Here is a 17,342-nt window from a genome sequence, read left to right on the forward strand (position 1 = left end):
AAACTGTAGAGCTATCTCCCCGGCCCTTGGAACTCTTTTTTTCAATGTGTTTAAATACTTCACAAAAGGATTTTCATGTTAAATATTCTATTTTGTGATCTTTTCTTTTTCACTTAGAATTTGCTTAAAGTATCTTTCTATAACAATAAATCTCTCCTCACTGCAGTCTACAAATAAATAAATAAATAATAGAAATAAAGTGTGTGTGTGTGTGTTTTTAATCTAGCAGAGTAATGAAGCCCACTGCTGTAGTTGTGATGTTCCCTAGAGCAGAACTTCTTCCTTTTACCTTTTATGTTTGAGACAAGGTCTCACTATGCAGCCTAGGCTGCCCTTGAACTCTTGAAGATCTTCTTTCTCTGACCTCTTGAGTGTTGGGATTAGAGATTGTGTGTGCTGCCATTGCTAGTCCTTGCACCTCTCACTCCAGAGGCCTAACCTGCCCACAGTATGCGGTAAGCCTTCAAAGGTTTCTTGTTTTCAATAGCAAACAAAATGCTAGCAGTTTCCCCTCACATTTCCTAACAGAATTCTCTTCCAAGCTGAGGAGTACTCAGTCCCGAGTGTCTCCAGCAATGTTTGGAGTGCCAGAGAAAGGATGCGAACAGTCAGGGACAGAGCGAACATGAAGGAAGGAAGGGAAAAGAAAAAGACCCGCAGGAAAGGAATGATGATCCTAAGAGTCATTGGGGATAAGGCTGGTGACAGGCACTGAGGGCCCAGTGGGTGGATCAGGGTGGTACCAGCCTGCACCACCCCCGCTGCTGCCCTCCCCTGAGGGATTGGGAACCTTTCCAGGGAGGTCAGGCAAGTCTCTGCACTCCTGATTCAGGCAGGCTTGTAATAGCTCACTCAGTATCAGCCTTTCAAATGTTCACATCTGGGCTCCATTACCAAAGAGGCGTACGTTTGCCAAAGATAATTTACAGCGGTAAGATAACAACCCCAGTCAGGGAGGAGAAGTCCCCAGGAACCTGGGGGAGGTTTGTGCCCGCATGGAGATGCTTCACGTTCATAAATTATAGTATGCCCATTCACAAACGGGTCATGTGCATATTGGTTCAAATTTTGTTTGGAAATTTCAAAGCTTTATTTAGTTGTGTGTGTGTGTGTGTGTGTGTGTGTGTGTGTGTACGTGCACACACATGTCAGAGGCTAATTATTGGGAGTCCATGCTGTCCTTTAAGCAAGTAGATCCTTGGGTTTGAACTCAGGATTGGCAGAAGGTATCTTTACCCTCAGAAGTCCTTACACACATAATTTAACATGTATCTTGGAAGTTTTGTAAATTGTGTGTGTGTGTGTGTGTAACACCGACATCATAAAGAAAACACTGTGCGCTTCTCCTTCAATTCTTTCCATCCCTCCTCTGTGAGGAAATATCCTGTGTCAGAGATGCCACTTGTTCCAGGTAGATTCATCTTCTTTCTCATTGGTGGGACTGCCCTGCCCACCCCAGGAGTAAAGGTGACACAGGGCAAGCATTTAGCCCATTGCCCACTACAGGGCTTGTTACGTTATGGGAAAGAGGGATCTTCTCCACAGAAAAAAACTCTATGGTCACTTTCTAGCATTTGGTAAAGTTTTGTAAAGGCATTGCATACACTTGTAGCCTCACAAGACCTTGCTGAAGGTCTCTTCCATCATCTCCTAGTGACTGGAGTGTGTAGGATGCAGTATATTTCCCTCCACGCTCTCTCTTTTTTCCAGGATTCCTGCAACTACTTCCTACCTTGGTTCCTTTCAGTGCCCTCTCTGCACCTACCCCATCCCAACTTAACACAACAGCCCCAGTGAGTTCATTATAGAAATTGCCTAATAATTCCTCTCTTATACCCAACAAACCTCAGTACTGTGCCCCTGAACTCCAAGCTACTTCCTCTCCTTCCCTCCCTCCCTCCCTCCCTCCTTCTCTCCTTTGGGTTCTCTCCAGAAACACAGCTCCCTACCAGCCATGCTCCTACTGCCCAGCCTGCTTACTAACTAGTCTCCTGGCCTGGGATGAACCTTCCCAGAGATCTGATACCTCCTCGCCTTGTCTCCATGTCTTCACCGATAACAGCTTCTGAGATAAGATATCTTGGACCATTCTGATTAAAACAGCAGACCAACACATCCTGGTTTCCCCCAGAGAGCATTTTCTTTTTTCCAGAATCTCTTACATAGGACAACCTACCCATTCACTGTTTAAATGTCAGTGCCCTCCCAATGGCTGTGGGACCAGGACTCTATCATCATCATTTATCATTGCAGCCCCAGCTCCGGCACAGAACCAGACTCAGGGTATGGACTCAGTAACTACCAGATGAATGGGCACAACGGTAGACTAAGGGGTGGCTGTCCACTTTCAGACAAAGATGGCACAGACGTCTCCTTATCCATGGTTGTCTCTCCTGAGCAGAAACAGGGCAGAGGCCAGTAAATAATGAATAAAAAGGAGAGGAGAAATGTTTATTTGAGGCTCAGTGTAGCTCCTTCTAGACGGTTTCCTGGCCCTTCATATTTATAAAATGTACCATCTTAAATTGTGAGCTTCTCTCAAGGGTCCATTAGCATCCTTCATATGAGTTGATTCTCTGTTTGTTCAGATACAACCTGCTTATCACACAGGCGTTCAGGAGATAAGGCAGACAAGGACATCCCCGAGTTATGACTTAACGGAGTTATGATTCATATGGGGAGGATTGAGAGGGGGGTCCACAACAGACCCCTCTCCCACTGTATACCAGTAGAACCTGGGCCAGGACCGAGGAAGAGGTAGAAGCTTTGATTCTAAAAGGGAGAGCTAGTGCATAGTTTGAAAAATTTTCCAATATGATTACATTGGGCTCTACTTCTCCCTCCGAGAAAATGAAACACAGCTCACACCCTCAACTCCTCCTCAAAGCTTGCTTGCTCTATCTCTGGTGTCAGCATTTGGGTGTGTCCAATTGTGGCCTTAAGAATGACAGTGATACACATCCTGGCAATGCGTGGCCGCTGGTGGGGATTATTTCTCACTATGTGCCAGCTCACCACCTGGATGGCCATTGTGGTGGCTTGAAAATGTTCAGCCGTGTCTCCTGAATGCTGGGATTAAAGGCGTGTACTACCATCCCTGGGCTTAAGTTTTGTTTTGTTTTTTTCCCACATAAAACTTGCTCTGTCCTAGGCTGACCTTGAACTCAAAGATCTGCTTGGCTTTGTCTCCTGGAAAGGTGTGTACCATCATGCCTGATCCAAAGCTTTTCATGGCCACTATCCCTCAAGATCATTATCCGATAGTAGTTAATTCCAGATTAAAACTCCAAATGAAAACAATAACCACATCATAACTCCTAACATGACATAATATTCCTTGTTCAACTGCAAACATAAACAATAAGCTTAGCTGTGTGGATCTTGCCATGAGATCACTACTTCCTTAATTTGTTTATCTCCTTGAACACAGGATTCCTCTCCATTTCGCTTCCTGGTGTCCCTTGATTACTTGAACCAAGCATTTTGTAGTTTTCCTTTCTAAGCTTGCTACACTTGATCAAAATGTTCTTCATGAGAGTAAGCCAGAGGACAAAGTCTATGCTGAGCTTTTTCGAAACTTCTGTTGTCAATGTAATTAATATGATTCTCTTCAGCTTAGACTTAGCCTCAGGCAGACTCTTCAGACAAGGGCAAAAAGCAGCCACATTCTTCACCAAAATACCACAAAACAGTCTTTAGGCTACATATTAACATTCTTTTCCTCTGAAACCTCTTGAGCCTAGCTCTAGTTCAAATCACTCTACGCACCAATGTCTTCCATAGTCCTACTAGGATGGCCCATTGAGGCCCACTTAAAGCATTCCAGTGCTTTTCAAATCCAAAGTCCCCCAAATCCACATTTTTCCAAACAAAAGTATGGTCAGGCTTATCACAGCAATAGCCCCTGGTACCAACTTCTGGTTTAGTTAGGGTTTCCATTGCTGTGAAGAGACACCATGACCAAGGCAATTCTTATACAGGACAACATTTAATTGTGGCTGGCTTACATTTTCAAACATGCAGTCCATTATTATCATGGCAGGAAGCATGGCAAAATCCAGGCAGACATGGTGCTGGAGGAGCCTAGAGTTCTACATTTTCACTGAAAAAAAGCTAGGAGCAGACTGTCTCCCAGTTATCTAGGAGGAGAGTCTCAAAGCCGATGACCACAGTGATACACTTTCTCCAACATGGCTACACCTACTCCAACAAGGCTACACCTCCTAATAGTGCCACTCCCTGAGCCAAGTGTATTCAAATCACCACAGCCCTGTATGAAGGGCTTCTATGCTCTAATATGCCCTAGCACATTATACTGATGACCATGAATGAAAGACCCCTGTGTTCTGTATCCCAGTATGTTATTGATATTCCTGTGCTCTGTATTTCTAGCACATTACTAGATGTCCATGCGTTATGGCCCCCAGTGTTCTCCCAGCCTATCACCTGCTGTTCACTCATGAGGGACCCCTGGCAATTTAGATGCCTTTATAGTATTCAAAGATCAAAACAACCAAATACTATCTTTGGTTGCATTTATGTGTGTGTGTGTCTGTGTGTAATATTCCTGACCCCTGCACCCAGAGTTGCTCACTACCAAGTACTCTCACTAAGCAATCTATGCTGGCTGGCCCGCAAGCCTCAGGGATCCACCAGATTAACGTCACTGGGTCTGGAATTACAAGTAAGCCTAATATTAAAGTTTTCCTTCTTTCTTTCTTTCTTTCTTTCTTTCTTTTTTTTTTTTAGTTAAAAAAAATCTAAAAATTCTAGTTTGAGTTCCCTGGTTACATTTTCTAGTCAAAACAAGCAACCTGACAGGTTCTTTCTTCAGATGGAAATGTCACCAACAATTCTGTGTTCTCTAATTGTGGTGTGAGAACCTCCGACAAACAACTGTGACAAACAACTGTGACAAAAGCCATTCACTAGCTGTCCCTGGACTGTGAGCCTCCATTCTGTGACCTCAGTGAAGCCCATTCAGGATGCAGAGAGTTCTACCTTGTGGGCTTCAGCACGATCATTTCTTTAACAGGAGTAACAACTGCCTGCTTTGAAGAATAAAGGCTATGATGATGTCACTGTCTTGTTTGGAGGATGAGTTAAGTGAATCATTAAAGCCTTGATAAGGGTTTCAATTATGCTAGCAGAGAAGAGAAAGTTAACACCAAGCAGCTACAGGACATTTGAGATAACTGCTAAGTAGGGGCCAAAGTCCCAGGAACAAGCCACCGCCAAGTGCTGTGGAATTCCAGGAACCTGCTGCAAAAGATAGCAAGGCCTTGTGAGGGGCTGTCAGGAAGGGGAGGCAGGGTTTGCTCTCTGGAATTTTCAGGCACACGCTAGACCTCAGCAGCTGTCTGCAGAACAGGCACACAAATGTGGTCACTAAATAAATGGTATTTGTTAAGATTCTCCAAAGACACATTCCTTTGGCTGTACTGTGACACAGCAAAAACGTGGTGAGTGTCCACAAAGATTAGTGTGGAAGGATGTTGACTGTGTCCAGAGTTTAGCATAGCCAGGGGCAGCCCATGTGTTTGCAGGAGGCTGGCCAGCTGAAGTATGCACAAGCAAAGAAACAGATATTCTCCCCATCCTTCGTAAGATACAAACAGTAAGTCAGTAAAAAACCCACCCAGTTATCCCACAAGGTGGGAAAGGAGAGGTGAAGGAACTTCCTGTGGAAAGGAACTTCTCATTCATTCTGTGTTTTCAGAGTTGGAAATACTCACAGGGTTAACTTCATTCCTTATAGGTACCTCATTCACACCAACTTTCCCTTCAGTTTCTGACTAGCCCTAGCCTAGACCTAGCCCTAGCCCTAGCCTAGCCCTAGCCCTAGCCTAGCCCTATCCCTATCCCTAGCCTAGCCCTAGCCCTAGCCTAGCCCTAGCCCTAGCCTAGCCCTATCCCTATCCCTATCCTAGCCCTAGCCTAGCCCTAGCCCTAGCCTAGCCCTATCCCTATCCCTAGCCTAGCCCTAGCCCTAGCCCTAGCCTAGCCCTAGCCCTAGCCCTAGCCCTAGCCCTAGCCCTAGCCTAGCCTAGCCCTAGCCCTAGCCTAGCCCTAGCCCTAGCCTTAACCCTAACCCTAACCCTAACCCTAACCCTAACCCTAGAGTTAGGGTAAGGGCATTGTTCTCCTTGCTTCTGGTGGGGCCCTCCTTCACTCACTTCTGGGCACATGTGCCTTACACCACACCCTTTCAGTACTACAGGTTTTCCTTAGGATCCTTGGACACCTTTCAGCTATGATTTAGACCTATATAAGTCACTTTGGGTACCCTCCTTCTTGAGCGTTAATAATAATGGAAACATTTGGATATTTGTAAACATTCACCATGACTTTCTTTGTCTGAACATTATAGGAAGGAGGAGGGAAAGAAGGGGGAGGGGAAGGAGGAGGAGGAGTAAGGAAAAGAAGGAAGAAAGAGGGAAAAGAGGAGGCGAAGGGAGGGAGTAGAGGGGTTGGGGTGGGGTTTCCAACATCATAGTATAAAATGAGATGTATTGTCATTAAAATTCCCCATGATCTTAGACTATGCTTCATGTTGAATTAGTTTTAAATGGTTTTACACTTATTTCTTCTGGGTGCGCATGTTTACGTGTATGGGTGCATGCCTGTGGAGGAGAGAGGACAACTGTTGGAGTTTGTTTTCTTGTTTCACTGCTATACAGTGTGTGCGTGTGTGTGTGTGTGTCTGTATGTGTGTGTGTGTGTGTGTGTGTGTGTGTGTGTGTGTGTGTGTAAACCCTGCACCCAGAGTCCCTCACTACTAAGGGCTCTCACTAAGCAGTCTATGCTGGCTGGCCAGCAAGCCTCAGGGATCCACCTGTTTTGACTTCACTGGGGCTGGGATTACAAGTGAGCCAGGGATCAAGTTCAGGCAGCCGGGCTTGGTTGCAAGAGCCTTTCCCGGTGAAGGCATCTGAATCAGCTTTATGAAAATAACTTTGGTTTATAAACAATCTACCAGCAATACAAAGTTGTGGTAAAACTGTCTATCGGGTTTAAAGTGGGGGCAGGCTATAAGAACGGGAACCGTGGTCTCCATTGGCAGTGTTTTGTATCTTAAGCTATGGAGAGGGCAAGAGGGTTGATTAGTCTTTAAATATTCTACTTCTCTTAGGTTGGTAATAATTAATGTTTATATACCTGCCTGGTGGGCCAGCTCTGAGAAAATCCCTGATTTAGTTAAAGGCATGGGTCTTAGGACTTTGCTGAGGGGCTTTCCCAAACAGAGCTCACAGGACATGGCACGGGTCAGTAGAGTTCTCCTTGTCCATCTCCGCAGGAGACGATTTGGATCTTTGAGCGGTTGGGATAATTCTTTCCTTGTGCAGTTGTTTTGCATTGTATCTTCGATTTCAATTAAGACATGGAATTACATGAAACTTAGTTGTTTCAACATCCCCAGCACGCATTATTCCCAGCATTAAGTAGAATGGTAAGTGTTTGCCAGATTTCAGATTTGAAGAATCCTAATAGCTTATTGAATTAGGAAAAAACAAAACACAACAAAAGACCCCAGGCTTAACATTAAAATAAATCTCTCAGGTTCCTCAGCCTTCCATTTACTCTAAGAGTCTTTGAGGAATAAAGCTGGATGCTTCTCTCCTTTATCTTCAAAGAAAACAACTCTACATAATCTTTATGGTAACCTAAACCAAGACAGTAGGCAATCTCTTTCTCATGGTAATGTTCTCATAGGGTCTTTTCTCTTCTTACTCACTATCTCTGATTTCTAGACACCTTGAGAAATAAAAATAAGCAAGAAAGGCGGCGAAGGCTGGATGCACTCACGCGTACCTGACAGCGAAGTGCAGAAGAGTTGGGCCGGGCTTCTTAGGTAAATCATGTTCCAGAACTCTGTGGTCCAGCTGCAACCAGTTCTCTTGACCCCTGCGAGAACAAAGCAAAGGACGAGGATGACACAGAAAGTTCAGCAACACACGGTGCTGGCACAGCTGCCTGGAAACACTCACACTCTCACACCAGGCACGGAAGACAACGGGCCGTGAGGCCACTTCAGCAATGTCTGTCACGCCTACTGTACCCGTCTACTTGTGAGCTAGAATTTCCAACCGGAGAAGCTTGTCAAGAGGAACTTGCACATTACAAAAAAAAAAATGACCCATATATAAAAATCACTCACTTTGATAGTCAAAACTCTTGAAATAATCCAAATACTTAGAGGGTATTGTTAAAATAATTACCTAAATCTGCACAGAGAAAGGCAATGCGGTCCTAAAAAAAGCTTGCAAAGTTGCTTGGAACAATTTTCGAGATACAAATCTTAAATTAAAGAGAAAAAAAAAAAAGAGCAAGATTCCCTGGGCCTAGTGATGCACACCTTTAATCCCAGCATGGGGAGCGGGTAGGCAGAAGCAAGTGGATCTCTGGGAGTTTGAGGCTAGCATTATCTATACGAGTCTGGGCCAGCTACTACTCAGTGAGACCTCATCTCAAATAAAATTAATTAACAAATAAACACTTAAAATTTTAATAAAAAAACAACAGTAAGTACAATATATTACCTATACCGCCTTTTGTTTATGGAAACAAAGGCTTGCTATACCAGGTTTACTCTACCATGTCCAGCTTGCCCAGTTTTTAACCAATGGAAATCCATATATATTGCATGCACATATTTATAAAAGCTGAGAGAATAGATAAGAGATGGAAAATGCTTCGGGAGGTTAAGACACTGAGCAACACTAAATTAATCTTTACACACACATATAAAAGGTTAAATGTGACACGTTTTAGTCAAGAAGGAGGAAGATTCTAGTTTAATAAAACGAAGGGGACTCAAATACAGCAGTAGAGTTTCCAGTGTATGCATAGCCAGCGCTCTTCTGCAGCTCTTTCTGTGGACACATGACTTAGAGATGTTTAAATATTTACTCCCAAGCCTCATCAGTTCACAGGTATAAACAGTTCTCTCAAGACCTTGACCTTTCGGGCTTGACGCTTCGTGGATTGTTTACATGACTTCCAACGCTGTTCAACTGGCCTATCCATCTTAGAGCCTCCTTGAATGTGCTTATACTAATTCCAGTTTCAGAACACATTTCTGGTGGTGGGAAGGGGATGTCAAATTCCAGCAAAATCCGTTATAAGCTGGAAAACATTTTCCAGCCTATTTTGGTCCTTGAATAAATAATTAAAGGACAAACCCAGGAAATTCCAAGCTGTCATTCAGTGTAAGTAGATAGAAAAGGGGGCTGGAGAGAGGGCTCGGCAGAAGCAAACACTGGCTGCTCTTGCACAGGACCTGCGGTTCGGTTCTTAGCACCTACACGGTGGCGCATAACCAATCATCTGGGGGTTCCAATGCCTCCTTCTGTTCTCCATGGGCACTCCATACACATGGCGCATATACACACATGCAGGCAAATATGTTTACACATAATAGTTTTAAAAAGTTAGCAACAAGGCAAATGGGAAAGCTGGGCTCAAATAGTAACAGTATAAATAAGAACAGCTGGGGCTGGAGAGATGGCTCAGTGGTTAAGAGCACTGACTGCTCTTCCAGAGATCCTGAGTTCAATTCCCAGCAACCACATGGCGGCTCACAAGTATCTGTAATGGGATCTGATGCCCTCTTCTGGTGGGTCTGAAGAGAGATACAGTGTACTCACATACACAAATAAATCATTTTAAAAAGATGATAAGAGCTACTCTTTATTAAGCAAGCACTTTTGTCAACTCTTAGGTCTTAGGCAGCCCATGTGTCTAGAAATGAGCTCAGGCTAGACTATAAAAAGGATTTCTTCTGGTGGTCAGGTCAGATCAGATAAAAGCCAGTATGACCTGGACATTTGTAAAACAAGTCCTTTCCCACCCTTACAAAGGAGTCGTTATCCTGGCTTCTGGCAGAAAGAAATGGCTCTCCATTGATGTACTCTTAGTCGCCCATCAAAGCCCAGGCTGTCCTCCAAGTCCCTCAGTCCACACTCACAAGTCCCTGCTATACATTTAAAGGTCTAGGCTAGCCTCCTTGCCCTTCTGTCTTCACAGCTACTTGTCTTCATAGCCCACTTGATTGTCTGCTGCCCCTGATCTATGTCACTCACTAGCTTCTCTCATAGACAACCCTGGCCATGTCCAGTCTACTTCTTTTTCTCTCTGCTTTGGACTTCTCCTGATACCTCTGGACATTTCCTCGTTCTTATTCACAGTAATACCCTTACTCCTTACCATACTGTGGAACAGCCATTCCAGTGGTTTCTTTACTGCCTCCCATCATATACATCAACCAAGTTGGAAGTCTTTATTTATTAATGTTACCTTTTATAGTAAATATGCAAGAAAAACGTCAGGGCTGGGAATTTGAACCCAGAGCTCTCAATGTGGGGTAAGTGATACCAGAGGACTTCCTACCTTATAGAGTATGGCGCTCAGTTTCTGTGTATTTGTTTCTATAGTTACAAGATATGGCTGCTGGGAACTGGGAACTGTCCCAAGATTTTCTTGGTGGAACTTTGGGAAAGTTTTCTTTGAATCAGTGGAAAAAAAGAAAAAAAAAAACTCAAACAAAAAGCTAAAGTTAAAGGATTATTACATTATATTTTGTCATGTTTAATGTGAGACTTACGGACACTTCAGCTTCAAAGCTGTTAAAAGATATATGTTTAAATACACGGCACATCAATTTTAACCCTTCAAGGTTCCATATAGCAGATAAGACTAACTTTGAATTCTTCCCCCTTCTCCTTTTCCTCTTCCTCCCCCCTTCTCTCCCTATTTCCTTTCCCCTTCCTCATTCTATCCTTTTCTTTGGGAGAGATATTGAAAGAGGATCTCATCGTGCAGCCAGGATGGCCTTGCACATCAATCCTGCCTCTAGAGGGTGTGAGACACCATCATGGGTGGGTATGTCCTTTATTCTTTCTTTACACAGATGTGGCATGATTTAAGATGTGTAACATGTTTCTATGAGCCTGCATAGAACCCTGTGTAGGAATGAACGAGGCGAGTTCATTCCACACACACAGCACATTGAAATTGGATTGGACACGGAAGTAGAGGCAAGCCGTAATTAAACATGGAGGAAAAGTTTAATGTAGAATTCCAGCCAGAGACTGCCCCATCTGGGCACCAAACCCAGACACTATTATGGATGCCAACAAGTGCTTGCTGACAGAAGGCTGATATAGCTGTCTCCTGAGAGGCTTTGCCAGTGCCTGACAAATAAAGAGGTGGATGCTCTCAGCCAACCATTGGACTGAGCACAAGGTCCCCAATGGAGGAGCTAGAGAAAGGACCAAAGGAGCTGAAGGAGCTTGCAGCCCCATAGGAGGAACAACAATATGAACCAACCAGTACCCCCAGAGCTCCCAACTAAACCAACAACCAAAGAGTACTCATGGAGGGACCCATGGCTACAGCTGCATATGTAGCAGAGGATGGCCTTGTTGGATATCAATGGAAGGAGAGGCCCTTGGTCCTGAGAAGGCTCGATGCCCCTACAGGGAATCAGGAGTGGGTGGGTTAGTGACGGGGACGGGGGGTGGGGGGGATGGGAAAGGGGATTTCCGGAGGGAAAACCAGGAAAGGGAATAACATTTGAAATATAAGTAAAGGAAATATCTTTTTTAAAAGCTATAAAAAATTCCGGACAGATATAGAACAAGGTGTGGGTTCTGGTTACCTCTTTGGACAGTCACAGTGGGGAGATCTGTCCTTAACCACAATAAATACTCCAAGAAGATATTTATGTCTATGTAATAGACATATACCTTTAAAGTGTGAAAGTGTGTATTAGAGATTGAACTTTTTTCTTCTGTTGGGAGTTGAATGTTTGTGTATGCTGGGCAAGAGCTCTAACATGAGCTCTACAGCTGGCTTAGATTCTGCTGTTTATCACTGAGACTGGCCTCCCTCTGCTATGAAGTTTCTGGCCTTGGATTCGACATGCAGTTCAAGTCAGCCTCAATCTCATGACCCTCCTGCCTCAGCTTCTGAAGGGCTGAGGTTGTAGGCATGTACCACCAATACATATATTAGATTTTTTTCTTCATTTTGTTTTTTAAAGTCTATTTACAGTCCTTTCATTTGAATGAAGGCTCTGAGGAATAAAAGAAAATGACCTATCTATGCCTAAATACAAAGATGCGTTGAGGCTCATTTAATGTTTTTATCTTGCTGTTTTTAAGTGTTTTAATCAATAAGTATGAACTCTAGTTAACAACAACAACAACAACAAAACAAACTAATTAAACCAACCAACCAACCAAATGATCAAAAGACAAACACTTGTAACCACAAGCCATGTTTTCTCTTTGGTTTGGATTCTATACGGTGGAAGCTCCATTGTCTACCAGAAGGGACAGCGATCCAAAGCCATTGTGTTGCAAAGCTTATATGTTGTTTCTTCATTAACAAAAGTCCCTCAGCAAAGGTTTTCCAAAATGGATGAAGGGAGGTGACAGGAAGGGCCCCTTGTGGGGAAGGAGGGCTGAGGCTGCCCTCTAGAGGCGGAAGGCCGCCCTGCACACAGAGCTGGGACGCCTATAGCAAGCCTTAGGAATTCTGCCCCTCTCTGTCAGGCAACTGCTTGACTTGGTTGGCTTGGCTGCCTTCCTTATGTAACTGTGGTCCTTCTCCAGCTTCTCTTCTGGTTCTCTGAGCTGGGACAAAGACAGTCATTGACACTGTCCCTTGCAGCCCTGCCTTCCTCTGTTCAGTTTACCACCGTCTCAAGGCTGATGTGGCACCGAGGAGGGCATGAGGACCCTGAAAGGGAGGGATCCGACGTGTTGGCTTCACGGGGCTTCACGGGGGTGGACAGAAAGCTTACGGGGTAGGGACCTTCCAAAAATATTCATCAGACAAAGAACTAGGCTTGTGACCAAGACTTTCCGAGGAGACACCCTTAGACATAAATACGTTTCCAGGCCTGTTCCCCGGAAAGGTGGAAATGGCTAAGACCTTCCATCTTACAGAAAAGACCTCCTCACACTGCTGAAAATAAACACAACCAGAGCCAGGAGACACCTTCGACAGCTGGTTGTAATCCTGACATTTCGTGTTGCCTGCTACCTGTAGGAGAGTCAGGGCAAACTGTTAAGGTTTGACTCCTGGGGTCCAAGAAGAGTATGTCGGAAAGGAGCCCACAAGTCCCAGGGTAGACAAGGAAGCTGGTGGCCAAGTCCTCAAAGAAAATCATTCATACTGTGTTTTGGTATGTGTGTGACATATGTGTTTGTGGCATATCTGCACACATGCATGCAGAGATCAGAAGAGAGCAGTGGGCATCTTGCTTTGTTTATAACTCTCGGTCTTACTTACTCCCTTGTGGCAGGGTTTGTTATTGAATCTGGAGTTAGGCTGTCAATCAGCAAATCCCAGCAATTCTTTTTTCCTTCTCCTTCCCAGGGCCGCAGACACACGGATCCAGGCTTTTTTTTTTTTTTTTTTTTAAAACGTGGATTCTAGGGATTAGAACTCAGGTCCTCATGACTGTGTTAGTAAGCTCTATTACCCAAAGAGCCCTCACTCAGCCCCTCTTTTCCTGATAGAGTTCCCTGTATGCGTGAGGCTGGCCTAGAGTTTCCGGTACACCTGTTTTCACTCTCCAGGGGCTAGGATTACAGGGACGTGGCAGCACCCTCAGATCTTTTCCCTTTCTTCGTGAAGCAAGTTTCAATGTCTGGACAAAGCACTGTGTTTAGGGCTTCTGCCTCTCCACATGATCTGGCCCCCTCTTTCCAGTGCTGACGCTGTAGTTCTAAATCCTGTCCTCCCTCCTCGGACCTCCTTCAGTGGCGGCATTGCCATCCCTGTGCCTCGAGGGGTTCACCTGTGATCTTGTCCACTCCCAGGCTGGTGCCTTCCCACTTAGCAAGAGCACAGGGTACGTTTGTTTCAAGTGATGCTTGCCTAGACTGTCACCTCCTCTCCCCTCTGTGGACGCTGTGTGTCTCGCCCAGTTCTAGAGATAATTCTGTGAGATCACACCAGTGCTGGGCAAAGCCTCTCTTACATGTGTGCCTGTGCTCTGGACTCTGCATCCTTACTTAATATGCCTGAAGCACAGAACGTAGCACCGGATCATGGGTCTCCTGTAAGGGGTTGGACTGCAGCTGCTATGTATTCAAACGCTAAATACTGTCCCCCAAGATCTATGTCCCCCATGGAGGAGATTCTCATATACACCAAATGATGCTCCTAAACCTTGCCCCCTGCCCTAAGTTATCCCTGATTGGCTAAATACAATGCCTACATCCTGGGCTGGGCAGAAAAGAGAGGATGAAGTGAGGTTCCCAGGCTTGTGGTCTCAGGAGGGACCACGACCAGGAGAGTGAGGAGAAGAAGGAAGAGGTCACCACGGGGTAGCATGGACTGTGAGATCATGCCCACAAGGGCCAGCCTGATAGAGCAGGAGTGGCCTAAAGGAAACAGGGCAAGTAGTAACTTGGCGTTATTGACAGGGAAACAGACAAAATAGCGTAGAGGGTTGATATCTGCCCAGCTCTAGTGCTCCAAAGCTTATTATAAACCTAGAGGTCTCTGTGATTTTTATTTGGGAACTAAATGATCTAAAGTGGGGTAGGAGCCCCTAGTAGATATTCAAAAGCAACAAGGGGATGTAGCAAGCCCCTAGAATAATAATAGCCACAATAGTCTCTCAAATGGCATTTGCTGTGTGAGGACTATTGTTATGCACAGGATATAGGTATGAAACCGGAGTGGTAGAGATGTCCAATGTGGTTGTCAGATCACACAGCTTCAGGACTCTGTGATATCTTCCCCATCTCGCTCTTAGCCAAATCTTGGACCTCTTTCCTTCCTGCTTTCTGCACATCAGCCACAGTGGCTTTCCCTACATCCCTTAAAACAGAAACTAAGTCAAGCATGGTGGCACATACATATAACCCCAGGACTGAGGGTAGTGTAGGAGGGTCAGGAGTTCAAAGTCTGCCTGGAGTATTTGAGGTCCTGTCCCAAACCAACCATCATCATATTAAAACAAAACACAAAAGTCAAACTGGGCTCCATCTTTGAATAATTTGGCTTTTGTTTTTAGAGCCAGTTCTTGGTGTTCGATGCAAGCTGTCTTCCAGACATCATCCTGGCCCACTCTGTCTAAAATTGGCCCCACCAGCTTTCCTTAATGTGTCATCTCACACGATCCCAGTGCATTCAGAGTTTCTGGTATTTTCTTATCATCTCTTTGCTTGTTAAAGTAGATCACGGCATTGCAATAGCAACTCTTCCAGGCAGAGATCTTAACTACATTGCTCACAGCTGAATCCCAGGGATCTAGCATACCATCTGGTAGCTGTAGACGCCCAGGAGACATTCATTACAGAAATGCATTATTCTAGTCTTCAGACTTTTAGCGCCATCTCAATATGGTCTCCTGAATGACAGTGCTCATGGCAATTTCAGTTCATAGCATATCATCCAGCTACTATGTGTTCATGTCCATGCGTCTTACATGCTTTCATTCACACATGCATTCTGCCCACGTGTGTAAGGCAGTCGAACCACTGACTCATGTGAACTTCTTGAGGCCTTCTGGCTAAGTACTGGTGGAAAAATATCAGACACACACATTTCCCATTTCATCCAGCAGAGGGCAGACCATCAAGTACTTCACCAGCTATTGAGTGAACATATATTTGGGCAACTCTGAGTAAGAGGACAATGCCACTGCATTTCCCCCCTGCTTTGGGTAAATCATCTTCAATAAACATTCTGAGTCAGGCTCTATGTTTTTCTGGGGCTTGTACATCTCTACACAAGCATCCTGTACATCTGGGGTTAGCAGCTAGAGTTGACGGTTTTGTTTAGACTTCCTAGAGGCTCTGAGCTAGGAAGCATTACAGGATAGAAGGTGTTAAAAACAAATTAATTCCTTCTTGAGGTTATTTTCCACCTGGTTTCACGGGACAACTGAAAAAAAAAAACCGCTTAAACAGAGAAAGTTATGCAAAGAACGTTGTGGTTGGCCAGCATATTTTGTGTCTGGAACACATGTTCTTGGACTTTAGTATTTAAGGGACTTTGCAAAAACATCTTCAGAAAAGGGAAGGATTCCTCTCATAATATATCAGAACAAATTAGGTGATATAAAACAGACAGGGATACACACACATACACACACTCCAATGTGTTAACATGAGGAATGAAGATATATGGGAAAAGAAAAACAAAACCAAACAAAATACCTCTGAGGAAACGTGAATGAGCCTTAGATTGTGGAAAAATTAATTCAATATTCAAATATATATATGCATATACATATATATATATACACATACACATACATATACACATATACATATAATACATACACACACATATATACATATGTATGTATATATATATGAAGGTAAGTCACAAACTGAGTTTTAAACTGCATAACAATGAACACCAAAACATTAAATTAGCTTCATGGTACTCATGAAGAATGAGTTAAGTGTTTCCATTACTGACATATGGAGCGAATTGGAGAACATTACCACTCATTCAAAAAGACACGTAACATAGTCTACAAACTCATTAACACGCATTTCTAAACACAATTTGAGGTTTGTTTGTTTGTTTGACTATCCAGCTTCCCAGCCCTGGCTGCCTGGAGCTCATTATGTAGACCAGTATGGCCTAGAACTTGCATCTACCATCCTGCCTCTACTGCCTGAGTGCTGAGATGACCAGCATTTGCCACCAAGCCTGACAATATTTGCAAGACTTAAATGCTCTGCGCTCCTTTGCTTCTTCCTTTATGACATTTGTAGGGAAAAATTTTCCACATGGAGAAACTCATAAGTAGACAGGATATAAATTCTTTCTCCTTGTTGCCAACCACAAGAATCAGCAAGTGCATAGTCCAGGCAGAAGGCAAAGATGTGAAGAAACCAAACACTCACGTGTCGTCTATAAACGTTATTCCAAAGTACTCCTTCTCTTTCAGGTTGAAATGCGACGCCACGAGGTCCAGCAGCTCTCTTGATAAAAGCTTGGGCTGTCAAAACACAAATCTGATCAGCACCGGTTTGCCTGCCTGTCTCTCCCATCGATAGCACCTTCTTCTGCCCTAAGCAGTCAAAAGCAGCCTTTGTTTGCTTCTGTGATTTTTAATTACCCTTTTTTGAGCCGTCACTAAGTTTGGAGCATCCACCTAGAGAAGGAACTATCTATGAGCTTTGGGGGTACTATGGGCCTTGGGGAGGGGGAGGAAGTGTGGTTTGGAATCTGCCAGAATGTCCAGCTGATGACTGATGCTGGCCTTGCAGGGACTGGGGAAAACGAACACCACTGGACGGCAGCCTGAGTGGCTCCCTTCTCAACTCTGAGCCTCACAGCTCATAATGATGGTCTCAAGT

At 44.3% G+C, this 17,342-nt stretch overlaps 1 protein-coding gene across 5 annotated transcripts in view; it reads right to left on the minus strand.

Annotated features, from left to right (window-relative positions):
* Frmd4b (FERM domain containing 4B) overlaps positions 1 to 17,342 on the minus strand; it is a 330,791-nt gene that overhangs the window by 117,809 nt on the left and 195,640 nt on the right. For all 5 annotated transcript variants that reach the window (NM_145148.2, XM_030255350.1, NM_001346637.1 and 2 more), the window contains 2 exons: positions 16,887 to 16,981; positions 7,813 to 7,905 (listed from right to left, as the gene is read on the minus strand). In NM_145148.2, the coding sequence (NP_660130.2) occupies positions 7,813 to 7,905; positions 16,887 to 16,981 (188 nt within the window). The remainder of the gene's footprint in view (positions 1 to 7,812; positions 7,906 to 16,886; positions 16,982 to 17,342) is intronic.

The sequence above is a fragment of the Mus musculus genome, chromosome 6, assembly GCF_000001635.26.
Source record: "Mus musculus strain C57BL/6J chromosome 6, GRCm38.p6 C57BL/6J".
NCBI lineage: Eukaryota > Metazoa > Chordata > Mammalia > Rodentia > Muridae > Mus > Mus musculus.